Source organism: Acanthopagrus latus, chromosome 8 (genome assembly GCF_904848185.1).
Source record: "Acanthopagrus latus isolate v.2019 chromosome 8, fAcaLat1.1, whole genome shotgun sequence".
In the NCBI taxonomy this organism is placed as follows: domain Eukaryota; kingdom Metazoa; phylum Chordata; class Actinopteri; order Spariformes; family Sparidae; genus Acanthopagrus; species Acanthopagrus latus.
This window is the reverse complement of record NC_051046.1, coordinates 25,222,993-25,239,943: the sequence shown is the minus strand read 5'-3', so window position 1 is coordinate 25,239,943 and position 16,951 is coordinate 25,222,993. Positions and strand designations below refer to the sequence as shown.

At 42.9% G+C, this 16,951-nt stretch overlaps 1 protein-coding gene across 2 annotated transcripts in view; it reads left to right on the top strand.

Annotated features, from left to right (window-relative positions):
* LOC119025075 (polypeptide N-acetylgalactosaminyltransferase 18-like) overlaps positions 1-16,951 on the top strand; it is a 164,469-nt gene that overhangs the window by 74,602 nt on the left and 72,916 nt on the right. For both annotated transcript variants that reach the window (XM_037108398.1, XM_037108399.1), the window contains exons 2-3: positions 11,081-11,288; positions 11,406-11,572. In XM_037108398.1, coding sequence (XP_036964293.1) covers positions 11,081-11,288; positions 11,406-11,572 — 375 coding nt within the window. The remainder of the gene's footprint in view (positions 1-11,080; positions 11,289-11,405; positions 11,573-16,951) is intronic.

Here is a 16,951-nt window from a genome sequence, read left to right as displayed (position 1 = left end):
AGCCTGTCCGCTCTTTATAGCCCAGAGACACTACAGTGGCTCAGTGCAGCTACAGAGGAGGAATCCAAAAAGTGCTGATTGGCACCGACGCTAAGCACCAGGGCGGAAGCTGGAGAATGCAATCCTTACCAAGCCAACCAATTACAGTCGTGTAGTCTGCGTCAATATCACACAAAGTTAGAATTCTGAAGAAGTACATATCAGGCTGCTGCGTATATTTAACACTCATTGACTCCTGAGCTCGATTTCATATGTCCTTTTTTTCTTGAAACAGTTTATAGGTTTTATAATGATGGGAATGCATGTTTTTATTATGGGATAATGGAGAGAGAGTGCACCACAAATATACATGCAGGCATATGAGATGGGATGACATCCTCCTGGTTGACAAATGACCAAAATGCACCCCTCCTGTTAACCTGCCACCCCCCTCTCTTGTTCCCCTGTTATCAGTGCAGGAGCAGTGGGGTTGTTCAGTTGAATATGTTAGTCCTGTCAGCCTCATTGATCTTTTGTCTGACGGAGGTTTGCACAAGTTAGAACCACAGCTCTGAAATACCAGCGGCCTCAGCAGCTGTGTATAGATGGATCGAAGCAGACAGATTTGTAGTCGCTCTTTTTACCGCCGTACTCCGGCCTCTTCCACTGCTGCTATTGGCCACGCCAAGTCAAACAATGCCAGACTGATTTGTGATTTCATTACCAGTTTAAGCCCGTCTAGTTGAGCGGCGCCGGCAACCCATGACGACCCTCCGTCCTCCCCTCAGACAAGTTGCAATGCTTAACTCATGTCTGTGCAGGAGACCAGAGAGAAAGGCTCTTGTAAAAGTCTCTGTGTATTCAGAGCTCAGCTCTTCTGTAGCTTGTACTTGAATCTCTGCGTAGTATAGTTTCACTCCTGCACCCCTGTTAGTACCTTCTGATGTCTGTTTTATCATGTTCACTTTCTGCTTATGTTAACGTACTGCCAGCTAAAGACAGGAAGAAAAAAATAATTATAATTTTAATCAAATTAGGTGAGTTTTGTTACTGGCTATTCTTTTATGATGCCGTGGAAAGGAAAAGAAGTTACAGTGGCTCTTTTGACCAATACTCAGGAGAAGCACGTCATCCGTTAAAGACACGTTTTCAGGTGACCACCCAGGTGTAATGCAAATTTAAAGCCTGCAGTCAAACTGAGTGCAAGCTGGCACGTCTTTATAAATAGGGCCTAATTATTAACCTGCTTATTCCTTAGAATAACCACGGCTCTGAAATATCAGCAACTGTGTTGTGCATCGATAAAGCTATGGTGCTGTCCATGGTGCTGAAGTAGCAGCCAGATTTCTTACTGTGGTTTCTCTCTTTCTTCTGTCACTTCTCTTCTTAGATCTCAAAAATCAACACTGTAAACACTCAAATCTATTCCATATTTTAGCCTGCTGTCTGTAGATAGTGGCACCTTCATGGTCATATTTCAGTGACATCTCTGTTTCATGCAGTAGCATCGTAGCTGCTCAAAACACAAACCCAGACCAAACTACCCATACAACAAAATATTTTACTGACTGAATATTGTGACTACAGATATGCATTCTACCATATGGTTAGCGCCATCCCTCCTGTTTGGGCAGGTGAGGCTATATTCTAAATATTCTATTTAGTATAAATGAAATGAATAACAAAACATTAACACAAAACATCATTTTAGCATTTCCCTTTCTGTACAGGTCAAAGAAACGAGATACACCTAATGTATTAGTGAACTTTAGAGGTGATGGTTGGTGTGTTTTTTAAGAACTCTCTGGAAAGAGAAAGGTTCTCTGTTTTCCTCCACTCTCTGTCTTTATGCACAGAGAGACTGCACATGTCATGGCTCCAGCTCTGCTCTCTTAGTTATGATCTCCTCCGTTTCTTCTGAAATCCATTCCCATAAACGGAGACCTCACTTTGACTTTGACAGATAGATGAAGCTAAAAAAGGCTATAGTTCAACATCTAAAAACGGTGTCTCAGTTCTGTTCCCTGTGTGTCTGTGTCCCTCTGCTTTCACTGTAAGTACAGATTTGACTTGTCCAGGTGTGATCCATGAAACATGTTAATCATACCTGAGGGGAGAGGAGGGAGACAAGGATCACCATCTGCTCGCCGCTTGATTAAATTAATCATGTGTGAACCTTTGGATGCAGGTCGCTATGTCTCCCCCTCTCTCTCTCTCTCTCTCTCTCTCTCTCTCTCTCTGTCACACACGCTCTCGCTCTGTGTGTGTGTGTGTGTGTGTGTGTGTGTGTGTGTGTGTGTGTGTGTGTGTGTGTGTGTGTGTGTGTGTGTGTGTGTGTGTGCGTGCGTGTGTGCGTGTGTGTGTGTATGTGTGTGTGTGTCATTATCCCAAAAGAAGCAGCCGAGCAAAAGTTGCGAAAACTAGTTTCCTCTGCTTGGGAGATGTGCAGATGGGCCAGCTGGGAGCAGCACAACATTTAATAAATGACTCTTGTGCGAGCACGCTCACGGCAACGCAATCAAACTCACTGCAGACAACTGAAAAGACACTTTTTGTGAGTCATCGCTCGCTGTTACATGAAAGAAGCTGTTGTGTGATGTGAAGGGCTCGGAGAGAGTACAAAAGGCAAATGAATTGCTTGTGTTTTCCCTTTTGCCTCTTTAAATATTGGAACACAAAAAGCTTTCAGAGGGAGATAATGTTGCGGGGCTTGCAGAGCAAATGAGATTCTCTCCACGAAAAACAAATTCTTTCCAATCCTCGGGTGTGAGTGGGTGTGTGTTTGTGTTACAAGTGCAAAGCCTGCTGGGATTGGTTCCTGCAAAGCAGCTGCTGCTGCGAGTGTTTCAACGCCGGGCTGATGTGCATCTTGAAAGTACACGGAGGAGGCGCCGCGGTCTAATTGAGTGCTTTTAGATCCACGCAAGGTGTTTGGCAAACGGGGCTCATGTCCTGTTTAAGGTCTTGATCAGTTTAAGCTGATTATATGCATCTTTGTGTCCCACACATAAATCAATGAGGCTGGATATACAGAAGAGTCCTGATGTGCCATGTAATTTAATGTGTAGGCTTAAAACAAACACTACATGGGTGATGTAAACACTTGGTATCTGCGCTTTCACTGCATCAAAATAAGAACTGATTGCATTCAGGATATGAACTCCAAATCCTGAATGCCCCTTTCTCAGCGACAACATCCAATTTCCCTGGATTGACGTGCTGGAAGACGGGCATATTACTTGTAGAGTATGTTGTAGTGAGTTCTTTGGAATCTAGCTGAATTGAAGCCATCGTCATTACAAAAAGGTGAAAAGGTTTCTCAGCAGAATAAGTAGACGCTGCAAGCGTCTGTTACGCTGACTCACACACGACAGAGCAGGAATTATTTCTCCCTAAACAAGATCCAGCTCTGAATCATCTCCACAACCCTCGAGCACTTCCCCTCCACATCGACAGGCCTGTACTGCATCTTAATAATGTCGACTCTGTCCTCAAATGACATCTCCATCACCTTTTCCGATGACGACTTTTATTATGTCTGAATTCTCTGAAACGGTCCAGTGGAGAATGTCAGAACATTACCACCGGTTAGCGTCTGGATTTAGAGCACATCCGGTTCAAATCTCGTACCCAGACAGTGTGGAGGTTTGATTACTCTGGATTTTGTTCACAGTTCAGTTCTTAGAATGTAACGTTCCGTCGCTTTCTCTTTCATATTCCAGCCTCCTACTGAAAAAAAATTGTCATCCAACGCTTCGCCCGCCTGTCTGCCGGTCGACTGTCAATCACAGCTCAGTGACAGCCGAGCTGACGCGCTCTTATCCAGCTTTTACCCAGCGAGCAGTTGGTATGCAGAGGGTGGACAGCTTTTACATCAAACCAAACAAGCATGTCATGGAAATCAGAACAGAAATATCCAGTAGAGAAGTATTTATGTCTTTATTTTTAAAAATGGGGCTGGTTGCAGCTACAGTATGGTGACGGCCTGAAGTTCCTGAAGCTGCAGTCGCCGGGCTCTCAGCTCAGAAACAGGCTGTTATTTGCACGAGGATCAGAACAGCAGGACTGCAGGAGGTGTGACTGCAGCATTGCGGTTGCAAATGGATGATGCCTTAACTTTTCTTAGGTCTATTCAGGATCTTTCAGCTCCCTTTTACCTGCTGGGTGGACATGTGCAGGTATAACACAGTCTGAGAGGCCTTTTAAAAATTCATGTGTTCCTCTTCTTCCAAAAGCTGCTATTTATAATTCTTCTCCACAGAGAAAACACACTGAAGTTGTTTTGCTAGTGTTTGTCTGTGGTGAAAATCGTATATACATGAGATTTAAAGAGAATTAGAATAGTTATGATCTATGTTTTTGTTGATAACAATGTGTAATCTGACAGGTGATAAACATACAGAGAGTTATCACCCAGCGCTCCAGCTCCTCTGACCTGGAGCTAGTTGTCTGACTGTGTGGTCCACACCTAATGATTTGGATCACTCTCACACCTCACACCCTCATTTTCAGTGAAAAACCTCTGCAAACCCACCGTTCACTACCGGACCGTCAAGGGACTGCAGGCGGACACAGTTAACTGGTGACCACAGTGGAGCATCTAGCAGCGAACGAGCCAGATGTGAAAATAGAGCTCAAAGAAAGATCCCGGTAACGTTAACGGTGTGAGCGTCCACACTGACGGACTGTGATGTTCGGTAAACAGTGGGCTCAAGCACGCGCTGCATGCTCCAGCTGAGTCAGCAGCTTTGGCGAATGGATATTGATGACCGGTTACTGCTGTGTGTTATGCAGAGAAAGAGACCAAAAGAAATACGAAGAATATGGTTTCATGAAATTCTTGAGAGATGAGGAGTTCACAGACCTAATATTCCTTATGAAAGATTTTATGATAACAAAAACCAAGACCGAGTTATTAGAGTAGAGCACCACACAAAGTGTTTCCTAATTGCCATCAGTCAGCTGACATAAAAGAGGTCAGCTACAGTTAGAAACTAGGGTTGTGTAATATATCCAATATACATCATTATCCTGATATGAGACTGTATGTCTCAGATGATCACAATATGGCAAAGGTGTTCCTCCTGGTTTCATTTCTGAACTGATCAGACTGTACTAACTCTTCCCTTTACCCACTTAGTCATTACATCCATTACTGGTGATTACAGGTACAGGTATTTGGTCAAAAACAATTTGATTTGACTCTTAATCCCAGCGTTTAAGAGTGATAAGTGTTTGCTAAGTGTTTTTGAGGACATTTCAAAACATCACGGTATATATGTTCTATGCTGATGCAACTTAAAATATTGTGATTTTATCTTAAGGACATACCCCTCAGCCCTATCAGGAGCTTATGTCATAATCATTCCTGCGACATTGTTTGGTTGGAAAATGTCCCTAAAATGAAGCTGATTTATTGGCCCTGTAATGTCAGGTTCTGATTGGCTGTCAGTGTTTCTATTATTCATCAGTTCACTTTGAAAGTGATTCCAAAAATATCGTACCCCGCTGTCCATGTAGTTAGATCTGTGGACATTCTGTGGATATTTCAGTGATTTGAACTACCTGTAGTCACAGTTGTTCAAATAATATATATTGAATTTCTTTAACTGTTGGATGAGTCAATAAAATGTTTGTTCACAAGTCTTCTGTATCGACTTAAAAGGTGATGAACAGGCATGAAAAAAATCAATTATTCACATCACCTGTGGTCAGGTTTAGACAACCAAAGGGCTTTTTTAAAGGTGTGGAAAAAATATTTTGAAATATTGTGATTCATGGCACTTTCTTTCTATTAATCCAAGTGCATAATCTCTCCCTAATCGTGTAAATGGAAGGAGGTTAAGGTCTGCACACACCCTATGCCACAGAAGTTTAATAAAAAAACAATGTTTCCGATCGTCAGGCTCGGGTGATGAAGATCCACAAGTGGGATCGAAACCTTATTAAACTTCTGTGCCACAGAGTCATTTTTCATTTCCTGACAGCCTTTGCACCTACAGTACATGATGTACATAGAACCAGCCTACTCTTTCCCTCACCCTAATGAAGTGCTTCCACTTCCACAAGGTAAAGTAATGTAGCTGTTCTGGGCAGGAGCTGATATTTTCACACAAATTAAAGTTCTTACTGATCAATCCATATCAACATTTCTGCAACTTGCGAGATTGATTAAAAACATTTCCTCAGGATGTTAGTAGAAATGTAACCAGGTGGCATTATGTTTCCTACAAAATGCACTTGTTGGTGTGAAGTGGTTGTAGAAATGTAAATCCTAGGAGACAGGGTAGTATATAGCCGACCGATATGTCAGATGACTGATATTGGCCTGTCGAAGATATATGGTCTCAATCATTGCACCGGAGTTTATAAAGTGAACTGGTAGAAATGACAAAACACTAAAACTATAACTGAGCTGTGTTGCCCATCAGATCCTACCCTTATTATTCTGTTTCCACTTGGCTGAGCCCCCTCCAGGTAAAAGCTGTAGTCTGAAGGCTGAATGTGTGAGGCACACATTGTCTCCACATGCTCTGTTTTCATTAACAACACTTTGCGTGGCATACTGTATGCACAGCTCGATGTTTCTGCATCAGCTACTCTCGTTTCTACTGTTGTCCCGGGTGTTTTCACAGTCCAACGATCTTAACTAACACGAAGGCTGGCAGTCCTCGTCTGCCCTGAGACATATTGGACCCTGCTGCAGAGGAATAAAGACGAGAAAAACTAAAATGGTCCAAACTCTAAAACATTGAACAAGACGCTCGTATTCTGTTTGGTGTTGCTGTAGCTGCTGTTTAACAAACCACATCTGCATTTCTGATTTGCAAAAACACGAGTTTGCCTCCACCATGCAGATGGTTATACTTATTAATTCAGAGGCAAAACACATTTCAGCTCGAAACCTCATTGCGTGTTTATTGTGTGATTGTTTTAAACCTTTTATGTATTAATTAGTCCAAAAACACAGAGTTCCTACATTTCTATTAATCCTTCCTAAACCTGTTCCGTAACAGCCCTGGTGTCAGTCACCATCTGAGCCAGAGCTCTGTTGGCGTCAGTCCTTTGTCGGTGTGACACAGGAGGTTCAGGTCTGGTCTGAGGCATCCTGCCTGCTGAGCCAACAGCACGCCACTTCTGCATAAAGTGACTGCGGGACGAGGTGAGACACTTTGTCACCTGGGCAAGGCAGCTTGTTTCTTATCCATTAGGTTGTGGGGGAGTCCAGGTCTGATGGCCCGTGTGTGTGTGTGTGTGTGTATGTGTGTGTGTGTGTGTGTGCGCGTGCACGGGGAGCCGTCTCGGTGTCTGAGCCAATAAAAGAGCGCGCCTCTGCAAGCTGATGTGATGGAGCTCAGGGTCGCCTAGTTTACAGATGCCCAGGGATGAATACCTTCTGTCACAAGCCCTTTATTCTCCCGTTCTCCCCGTCACTCTCGCTGCCTCTCCTCCTTCTCATCACTCTCTCATACCTCGCTCCACACGCTGCCGGCACTTTCACTTTGTCACCCTCCTAACTCCTCTGGCTTCTGCTCATTCCCTTCCATTTCCCTCGCTGTTGTCATCACTATTTTTCTCCTTCTCCTTTGTGCTCTCTCTCGCTTTTGTCTTTTACAGGTCTGAGAGAGCTGACACTTTCTTTTATGATGCATTATGATGCATTTTTAAAGCCTGTTTTCAATTCAGCAAATGTGTGTTTTACTGCTTTTGGGTGGAAGAACTGCAGAATTTATACCCAAAGTTGTCAACCTCACTCTCACTTTCTGAACTATTCTTGTCTGTACAGATGGTGTGTGTGTGTGTGTGTGTGTGTGTGTGTGTGTGTGTGTGTGTGTGTGTGTGTGTGTGTGTGTGTGTGTGTGTGTGTGTGTGTGCGTGCGTGCGTGCGTGCATGCGTGCGTGTGTGTGTGTGTGTAATCACAGCTGAGCAGACATTGACAGGCGGCCAATTTCCTATCCCCAACAAGGGTATCACAAGACAAATTTCCACTGTTTACTGTCACAATGCAGTGCTGGATTCATCCAGACTGAACACTGAGCAGCATGTGTAAGAGTTGACCTCTGACCCCCCAGTGACCCCCTGACATCCCCTAAATCAGTGTGTTTACAGGTCTTGGAAAAGTGTGAAAGTGGTATTAAGCCTTCATGGCTCCAGAGGAAGCTGCATGTAATCTGATATGTTGCCTCTAGTGATGTCATTCAGTTGCTAGCTTGCATTGTGGGTAATGTAGGCACCAGGTTTTGAAAAACGAAAAAGCATTTAGTTTACTTTTTTCACATATGCAGTCGTACTTTACCCTTTTAGGAGGTGACCCCCTTGCATAGTGCATATGTCATATGTGCTGCTGTGAATCTTATACTATTAAAAGGTTGTGTAAATGTCTTTTTGATGGTGAGATGGCAACATGCTCTCATGTGTAAAGCAACAATAAAAATGGAGCTGGAGTTTGGATGTTTTTAGCCTAGCTTCGCATTAAGACTGCCTGCAAGGGGGGAACAGCTAGTCTGAAGTGAAAAGTGAAAATGCAATACAAAAATACAGTTGTTGTTATCAGAGGAACTCCATGAGGGAGCTATGTTTAGCTAGATTCTCATGGGACCATGTCACACTCTCACTGTCAAAATATCTCGCAAAGAATGCAAATAATCATCTTTTCCAAAATGCCACATTGAACTTTCTGACCTGAACACGCCCATTCAGTATGTAAAATTGCTGAATCTGCTGTTGTGCTTTGTTATCTGCTCATTAGTTGTAATTAGATCTTCCCTGACAGTTAAAGCGCGCACACACACATGCAGAGGACAGATTAAGACAAACCACTCTCACATGCACGCAGCACTTTGTCCCTGCTCCAACTACACATGCACACACATATGCACGCACACTACTGTATGACACACACACTCACAACCTCATCATTGTTGGACCTGATTCCCCCTGACTCTTCCTACAGAGGTAAGCTCTGCCCTCCGGCCATGCTGCAAAGGGTAGCTGAGTCCTTCTTATTTAATAATGAAATGTGTCATACACAGAGCGGGGCGGGACACAACACACTCTCTCTGCCTTCCACTCCAGCATGAAGAAACCCACCGTGGCAGTCCCCTCTAACATTTAACAAGTAGCGGTTATAACATTTTTAGATATCAACAATTGCTTTTTAACCAGCCTGAATTCAGAGCCAACATGTCCATAATGTCATTTAAGAAGGAACGAATCTGCAATTCATTTCCACACAGGTGCCTCTGTCCTTTTGTCTCCCAGGAGAATTTGGCTGCACTGAGAAAACCTCTCAGAGTCTCATTCCTGCTGCTTAAAAGCACAATGCATTAACTAAAAGCATCGGTGAATATAAATGGATTTTATTCAGCCAGAGTTCCTTCTCTCTGTTGGATATTAACTCTAAAAGGGTGCCTAAATGGGGAGACTTCAGCCTCCTCAAAACTTAAGGTGCTTTACAATGCACTCGTGGCCTAGAGAGGCCTCATTTATTCGCAGTGCTTTTAGGGTGCTTATTACGTGGCTGTGAGGGGGATGGCGTTCAACCCTCGAGAACATTAAGAATGTTATTGCCAGAGGGTGAAGTGCTGCTCTTTAAGCTAGGAGACAAACCCATTCAGCTCAGCAGGGAGAGCGGGATGAAGTGCCCGGAGTGGAGGGAGGAAGAGGAGAAGAACGTTCTGAGTGTGCACAGTGACCTTATTTTTCTTTGGCTGTAGTAACTTGAAGAGACAAACGGCACGAGATCATTAGTTGTGCTTATTTGATGCCCATTTCTTCAGCCTTATTTTTGTTACACCTTTCCGTCACATGGACTGGCAATGCAACCAAACAAACTCAAGCCAGAAGTTTCCCCATTGTTGTTCCAGTAGCACGCTTAGAGGCAATTTCGAGGGAATCTAAAATCTTTGTTAAAATTCAGTTTGCTAGACTTGGATGAGAGGATTTTTTTTTTTTTTTTTTTTTTTTAAACATCCGTAAAGGTGCCACAGACACTGTAGCCACAAATATGCCCAAAACCTTATTTGATCAATAGAAAGATATGCGTAATAGATTATTCTTCCTTAAAGATAAAGTGATGATTATTCGAACTTCTGCTCTTTATGCATCCAGACTATTGTGAGAGCAAATAAGTAATGCTACAAGGGCATTTATATGCAGATTTCAAAGTGATTGTAGAACTCACGAGTCTTTCCCAGTCTCACGCTGTTTCACTGCCTCATATTTTACGTTTGATTTCTGTGGCTAGAGCGCTTCTTGTTATTTATGCCCTTTCCACCTTCTCCACACACTCACCTGGGTAAGGAATCTTAGCATGACTCAGTCTCATGAATACTTTATTCTCTCAGTCGTTCCCCCCCGTCTTTCCAGTGACCTGGACAAACAACAGATCACTGCATTCAGATCCTGCTGCTGCTTTGCCCCAAATCTGCCACACAGCGAGAACAGGTGACAGGGAAGCCGCACAGATTTATTCTGCATCCCTGTTTGGTATTAGGCGAACTGGAATAGAGTGCAGCCTCTTGGTGTGTTCGCATGCTACAATTCACCTAAGATATAAATATTTCAGAAAGCGAAGTGTGCGCTCTGTTGTTTACACATTTTTTTGCAAACAGGCCTGAAGCATGTTTTCACCTCTCATTGTTTCCCACCATGCATGGGAAGAAACACGGAGCTACAGTACTGATTATTTACCTCGGGCACGTTAGCAGATTTGTGTCCACCTCTGCAGAAACAGATCGCCGCAGCTGCCAGAATGAGTTACTTAAAATGACAATGACAATCCCTGTTATTGCGCGTCACATTCATGTTCCATTTTTTTTTCCCCGTTGTGGCTAAAATTTATTCTTTCAGCCCTCTGCAAACAGGTTTTGTTTGATAACCGCTCAGCACACTTAGCGCTCACTCACAGTCAATTTATTCCTCCGTGAATAGAGCTGAAGGAAGTTCGTTCAATGTCTCCGCTGTGTAGCAGCGGGGAAGATGTCACGGCATCTGGTTGCACTGTGAATTGTGATGGTTCGAGGAGAAAAATGTCGGAGAAAAACATTGGTAATTGGTAAACGTGTTTGATTCTCAATCCGTCTCCCTCTGTGTCCACAGAAACCCCACTGAAGGACGGCGACGACGCTGCCTCCTCGTCGGACTCCGCCTCCGATTCCGCCTCCACTCTGTTCGACCGCTGGGGTCACGACCTGGGCCCGGAGAGTCGAAGGGTCGCCCTCAAGAAGTTCCGTTACTATGGCTACAACGGCTACCTGAGCGACCGCATCTCCCTCACGCGGCCGATCCCAGATTTACGACCGGACGGGTCAGTCAGTTGATCGATGTGTGAACTGTTCATTGATTGATCTGTCCTCGGGGATTCCCCCCTTTGATGGAATGGGTTGCGTGACGGCCTCTCGTTCTCTCTGCTTACACCCACCAGGTGCAGAAACATGTCATACTCATCAGATCTTCCTCAGCTTAGCGTCATCTTCATCTTTGTCAACGAGGCCTTGTCGGTGTTGCTGCGCTCCGTCCACACAGCCGTCCAGAGGACTCCGGCGCACCTGCTCAAAGAGATCATTCTGGTGGACGACCACAGCAGCAGCCGTAAGAATCATAAAGTGTCGTCGCAATCTCACTTTCGCGTTATGCGGAAAGCCTGCCCCGGCTCTCCTTGATTTACAGCCACAAACACAGAGCTCATTTATAACCCCATCCATCCACAGGGGCCAATCAATTTGAGGTGGGATGAAAAGGTGTATTCCATTTTGATAACTCTCTCGGCAGCTCCTCTTGGCAATAGGTCTTCTCTGGGAAATGTATAGTATTATCAATAGATATTTGCCCTTTGATTGATTTTCTGCTTTAAATGTAATCTGTTGATGCTTTTTGAGAAAAAGAAGTCATACTTTACTTACAGGCATATAATGAACCTATAATTTAACCATCTGTTCATAGATATCTATCAGAGAAGACATGCAACTTTGCAACTTTATAGTAACGTTAGAGTCACAATCATCAAAGCGTAATCTGCCATTTTGATTTGCAAAGTTTGGGGACCAACCAACTGTTTATATTCACAAGCCACATTTGTTGACCTACACTGAGTGAACGATATGTTTTTTCTCCCCCCAGTTGTTTTATAATTCTTTTGCCTCTAGTTTCACAGGGGCAAACTGTGAGAGATGACAGGTGATTGCTGTGGTGGAGTGTGTTCACCTCAGTCTCAATAGAATCTCCTGCATAGATATGTTTTTCCATTTAGGTGTGTGTGTGTGTGTGTGTGTGTGTGTGTGTGTGTGTGTGTGTGTGTGTGTGTGTGTGTGTGTGTGATGTGAATATTAGTCTCCCTGTTACACAGAGAGGGTTCTTGACACAGTTCCACCTCCAGGGTCAAGTTAGCAAGAATAAATACTTGTAAGTCTGGTAAGTCTGTCTCCTGACAAAAATGTCACATATTATGACTTTTGAACTGTTAATAACGTTGTGACATGGTTGCAGCTTGGTTAGGCTTAGATAAAAGATTGTTGGTCTGGTCTGTTTGGGTTAGGGTTAACATAGGGGTTTAAACAACCACATTGCTTACATAACGTCAATCACACTACATATGTTACTGAAGTTACACAATTTACATGATATTTTTGTACTTACATAACATCTTGGACACTCAGGTACATATAGTACTGAAACCCTGGTCTTTGTCCTTTGAATAAGTTATTCTTTTGCTTATTGCATTTTATGCAATATTAATATTATTGCTTATAATGGCAATTCAATTGCACCATAGGGACGCATCAAGAAACGATGCTGGAGGAGTAACTACAGTGTCAAACTTTACCATCCGATCCGATAATATCCGATACGAAACGATGCAAGACGATGTGATACGATACAATACAATATGTCACGATATGATATGATATGATGCAATACTTTCTGATACGATACGAAGGGGAGAGCACAGAATAAAAATAACCTCAAGTGTGCGACTAGTATTGTTATCTTGCTAATAGACAGTGTATATTGGAAAATTTCCTTGTTTGTTGTGCTTCTACCATGGGTTTTGTCTACATTAACTTTGTCTATATGAAGTGTGTTTATTGCTAATATTAACTATTAATTAATATTTTCGTTTTTAAATTTGAGTGGATGCCCTGTGTGAGACTCCCTGCTTGGCTCGATCTGTCCCGTGAGGGTTGACTTGGCTTCTGTCCGGTTTGGTCAAAAATGGACAGCTTCTGAACACAGAAAGGATATCGATTCAGTTAACCGCTTCATTATTCTTTACTTGTTCAATCACTGGTCTCTTTTTCAGCGCGCACCACAACACAAAACAATGTCGTGAAACTAGAGCCCCCTTGAGCGTGACTTAATTACTTTGAAAAGGTGTTTGAGGAGCCATAGTGATCACAGGCTTATTGAGGTTACTGCAGCAGCGGGACGGGCCTACTGTCAGGAGGGGGGTGGAACTTTGTTTATGTGGGTCTGATATCTCTGTCGGGACGTTGTCACAATTTAGTGAGCTTAGACAACCGTACCACTTGAAATACCACATTCGAGCATCAGTGATTTCTAGTATCTCAACCTCCAACACACAAAGCTGAGCGGAGTAGGCAGAATATTCATTGAACACCCACATCATGGCCTTTACTACTAGTTTACCACAGAGAACACAAGAGACCTTGTAAGGCAGTAATCCACACAGTAATCTGGCAAACGGCCACAGCATCGCTTCAGTGCTGAGGAAAGTGCATGCCACAGATCTGAATCTCTGCAGCGACTAAAAATACCATCCTCAGTGTCAACAGTTTGACTACAGTATGAATAAAATCCGCAATTTGTCGGTTAATCACTTTTTCCAAGACTGCAGTCATAAATCCACCACCTTAAACTAGTTCCCCCATTTATGTCACTGAGGCAAACAGAGAAATGGACACAGACAAACACATTTTCTTTCACTGAGTGCGCTGTACTTCTGTGTGTCATCTCAAAGATGCCTGATAAAACACCACAGTAATGACTTGGTGAGTAAACGCAAAACAACAATCCAAATTAAGATTCACGTCCAGTTTACGACGTTCATCCTTCTGCGTCATTCTGGCAAACCCATCGAAACCAACAAGAATAAGCTTCTCTATGCATCACAACTGTTTTCTCTCCATTTCTGCAGTAGATTAGCCCTCGTAGAATGTTGCACAGCAGGAAAAAAATAAAATTGTGATTGTGATATGATGATATTGTAGTTTCTGGGCTGTCTTCCTCAAAAGTGTTAGCATGTAGTATGTTGATAAAAGAATTCTGCGGAGGCAAGGCTGGGTGGAATGATAGAGCAGTCTTTATTGAGACAAACTTCGGTTAGCCGAGCGTCCGAGCAGAGTGTGGCCCCACATCTGATGTTCTCCAATCTAGGGCAAAGTAATGTCAAACGTTTTTGCCCTCTTGCCCTATCAGAACTCCTACGCCTTCGATCTTAGGAATTCTACCAAATGCCACCACCCCCCCTTCTCATCCTGTGCGAGGGTTTTTAGAGTCCCTTTCTAGCACACACCCACTTCTCCTAATTGGTCACTTTGGTAAATTATCCAATGGACTAAAAGAGGAGTTGACCTGTCTCCCTCGTAAACTCATCTAACTTGGCTGCATTCAACTTCATGTCTTGTCCCCAAAATGACCCAAGTGGGTTTCCTGCTCTTCTACGGGCACAAACACAAACATTTGAGCATCTCCCACCATCTGGCGTGGGGGTCAACCTCAGGTTTACTGCTTTATCATGGCCTGCCGCCTGCTAACCTTTAGCACTCTCAGAGTTACCACTCTGACCCCTGGAGCTGTGAATCCACTCTATTTGTATTCTTAACTCACATAAGGAGAAACAATTAGTAACCCAAGATGTGTAGAAAACACACAGATACTACAATATCAAACTAAATTAAGAGTAAAATTAAGCATTTTTTAAAAAGTATATGTTCAGTCAGTGAATGTGAAAAAACAAAGTTCAGGGAGCCCTGTCAAGGTGTACCTGACCAGCACCGCAGGGACATGAACACAGAGGTACACTGCATGATGCTAAATCTTTTTATATATCTATATTCTGCCTTACACATTTTAGCATTAAGATTATTGTATTTAGCTATTATTTCATATCCAAGACAAACAGATATATTTGATATTTATTTGTCATACTTAGAGCTGCTATCCATGTTTCGTTGTTTTTAAAACAATGATAATAAACATCTATTCTATTTTATTCTTTGCTATTTTATAAATCAGTTCAAATTAGGTTTCTGTTTCAAAAAGGTAGATATTGGCTATGTATTGAGCTCAGTGACTGTGGGCCCGGGATCTCGGTTACTGTCAAAACACGTCTATGTCAGTTTTGCTGAGCAGCCCCTGTGGTAGCGGATGCAACTGAAAAAAATAAATGTGTAAAACAGTTGGAGCAACAGTGTTTTAAGTATTACGAATTAAAAACTCAAGTTAAAGTTCCAAGCTAAAAGCCGGCGTACTCTGCTATGTGCATAAATTAATTGCTGAAATTTGGCACCGAACGGTTCAACAAATCAAGACCAACCTACTATTTACTGCTGTGACATCGCTGCAGCCAAATGATGGCCCCATAAAGAGTTAATTTATTTCGCCGTTGTTCGATGAACAGTTTGTTCTCACATTAGAGGGCAAAGATCTAAAGCTGAATGATTACAGTGAGTGCTGACTTGCTGTAGGTTGAGCTAAAGCCTAACTGTCTCTACTTTATGGCCAACCTATTTTATAAGTTGGCCCTGCTCTGCATGGTGCTCAGAGGTCTGGACATGTGCGGCCGCTGGCTGCGTCAGTGCTGTATGAAAAGAGATTCAAACTTATCACACCGGTCACAGGCGAGCCATGGCTGCCACTCGTCTGTTAGAGGGCCGGTGTTGATAACTGCACCATGTACTCTGAAACATATTTTACTTCTGCCACATCTATAATTACCATTATGAGAAATCTGTCTGCGACCGTCACTTGCGGATTTTATGGTTCTCTCACTGCCCCTCTGTTCTTTAATAATACAGTAGATCAGAGTTTAGTTATGGTTGCTGCCCAGGGTTGAATGCTGATTAGTGGAGCAACCAGGGGATAAATAGATTCAACATTTACCTCAAATTATTCCCTCCTAATGCGTCTCAACTGCTTGAGTTAACAGTTCTCCACGAAATGTGATTTAATGCTTTTGCTTGGCACTGAATAACAAGTGTGTGGCACTAATACATAATGAAGGTAATTGTTGGAAGGTAACTCTGAAAATGAAAGTGCCTGATCATTTTCGTGGCTTATTGATTGTACAAGGTGTAATTATAACAAATGGGGGTCATCTGAGGTTAGACGGAGGCAAAAGTGGAAACGCAGTCACAGTCTTTATGAGTTCCCACCAGAATAGTAAATTAGCAGAGACATCAAGGTTGTACTCATAAAACCCCAAAGTGCCGATCAAAGATCACCGAGCCATGCGCACCTTCATTAATGTCGCATTGATATCTTTGTCTCACTGTTATCTAAATATCTACATCATCACTTACACCAATGCAACAATTTATTTAAACTCAGGGCTGTAAGGAACGATTATTTCACTGTCGTCAAAGATCTTTTTAATGAACAATTGATTCATTGGTCTGTATAATTTAAAAAAAAAAGCCTCAATATTTCTATCACAGTATACTTTCAGCCATATGAGCGTTGCATGTAAAAATAGTGGACAGAGCCACCATGTCATAAAAGAGCCAAGCGCAAAGTGGAAGTTCAGGCTTTTTCCATCTTGGCCACACCTAAATTTGCCTTTGTGTACAGAAGGCTCTGTCCTCGCTGCAGCGACACAGGGTTAGAGTCCAGCCTTTGCTGCATGCCATCCCCCTTCTCTATCATCTCATTTCCTGTTATCTATCAGTGCTGTTTTATCAATAAAGCTGTGACAAGGCCAAAAAAAAATAATGAAAACGGGCCAAAATGAGC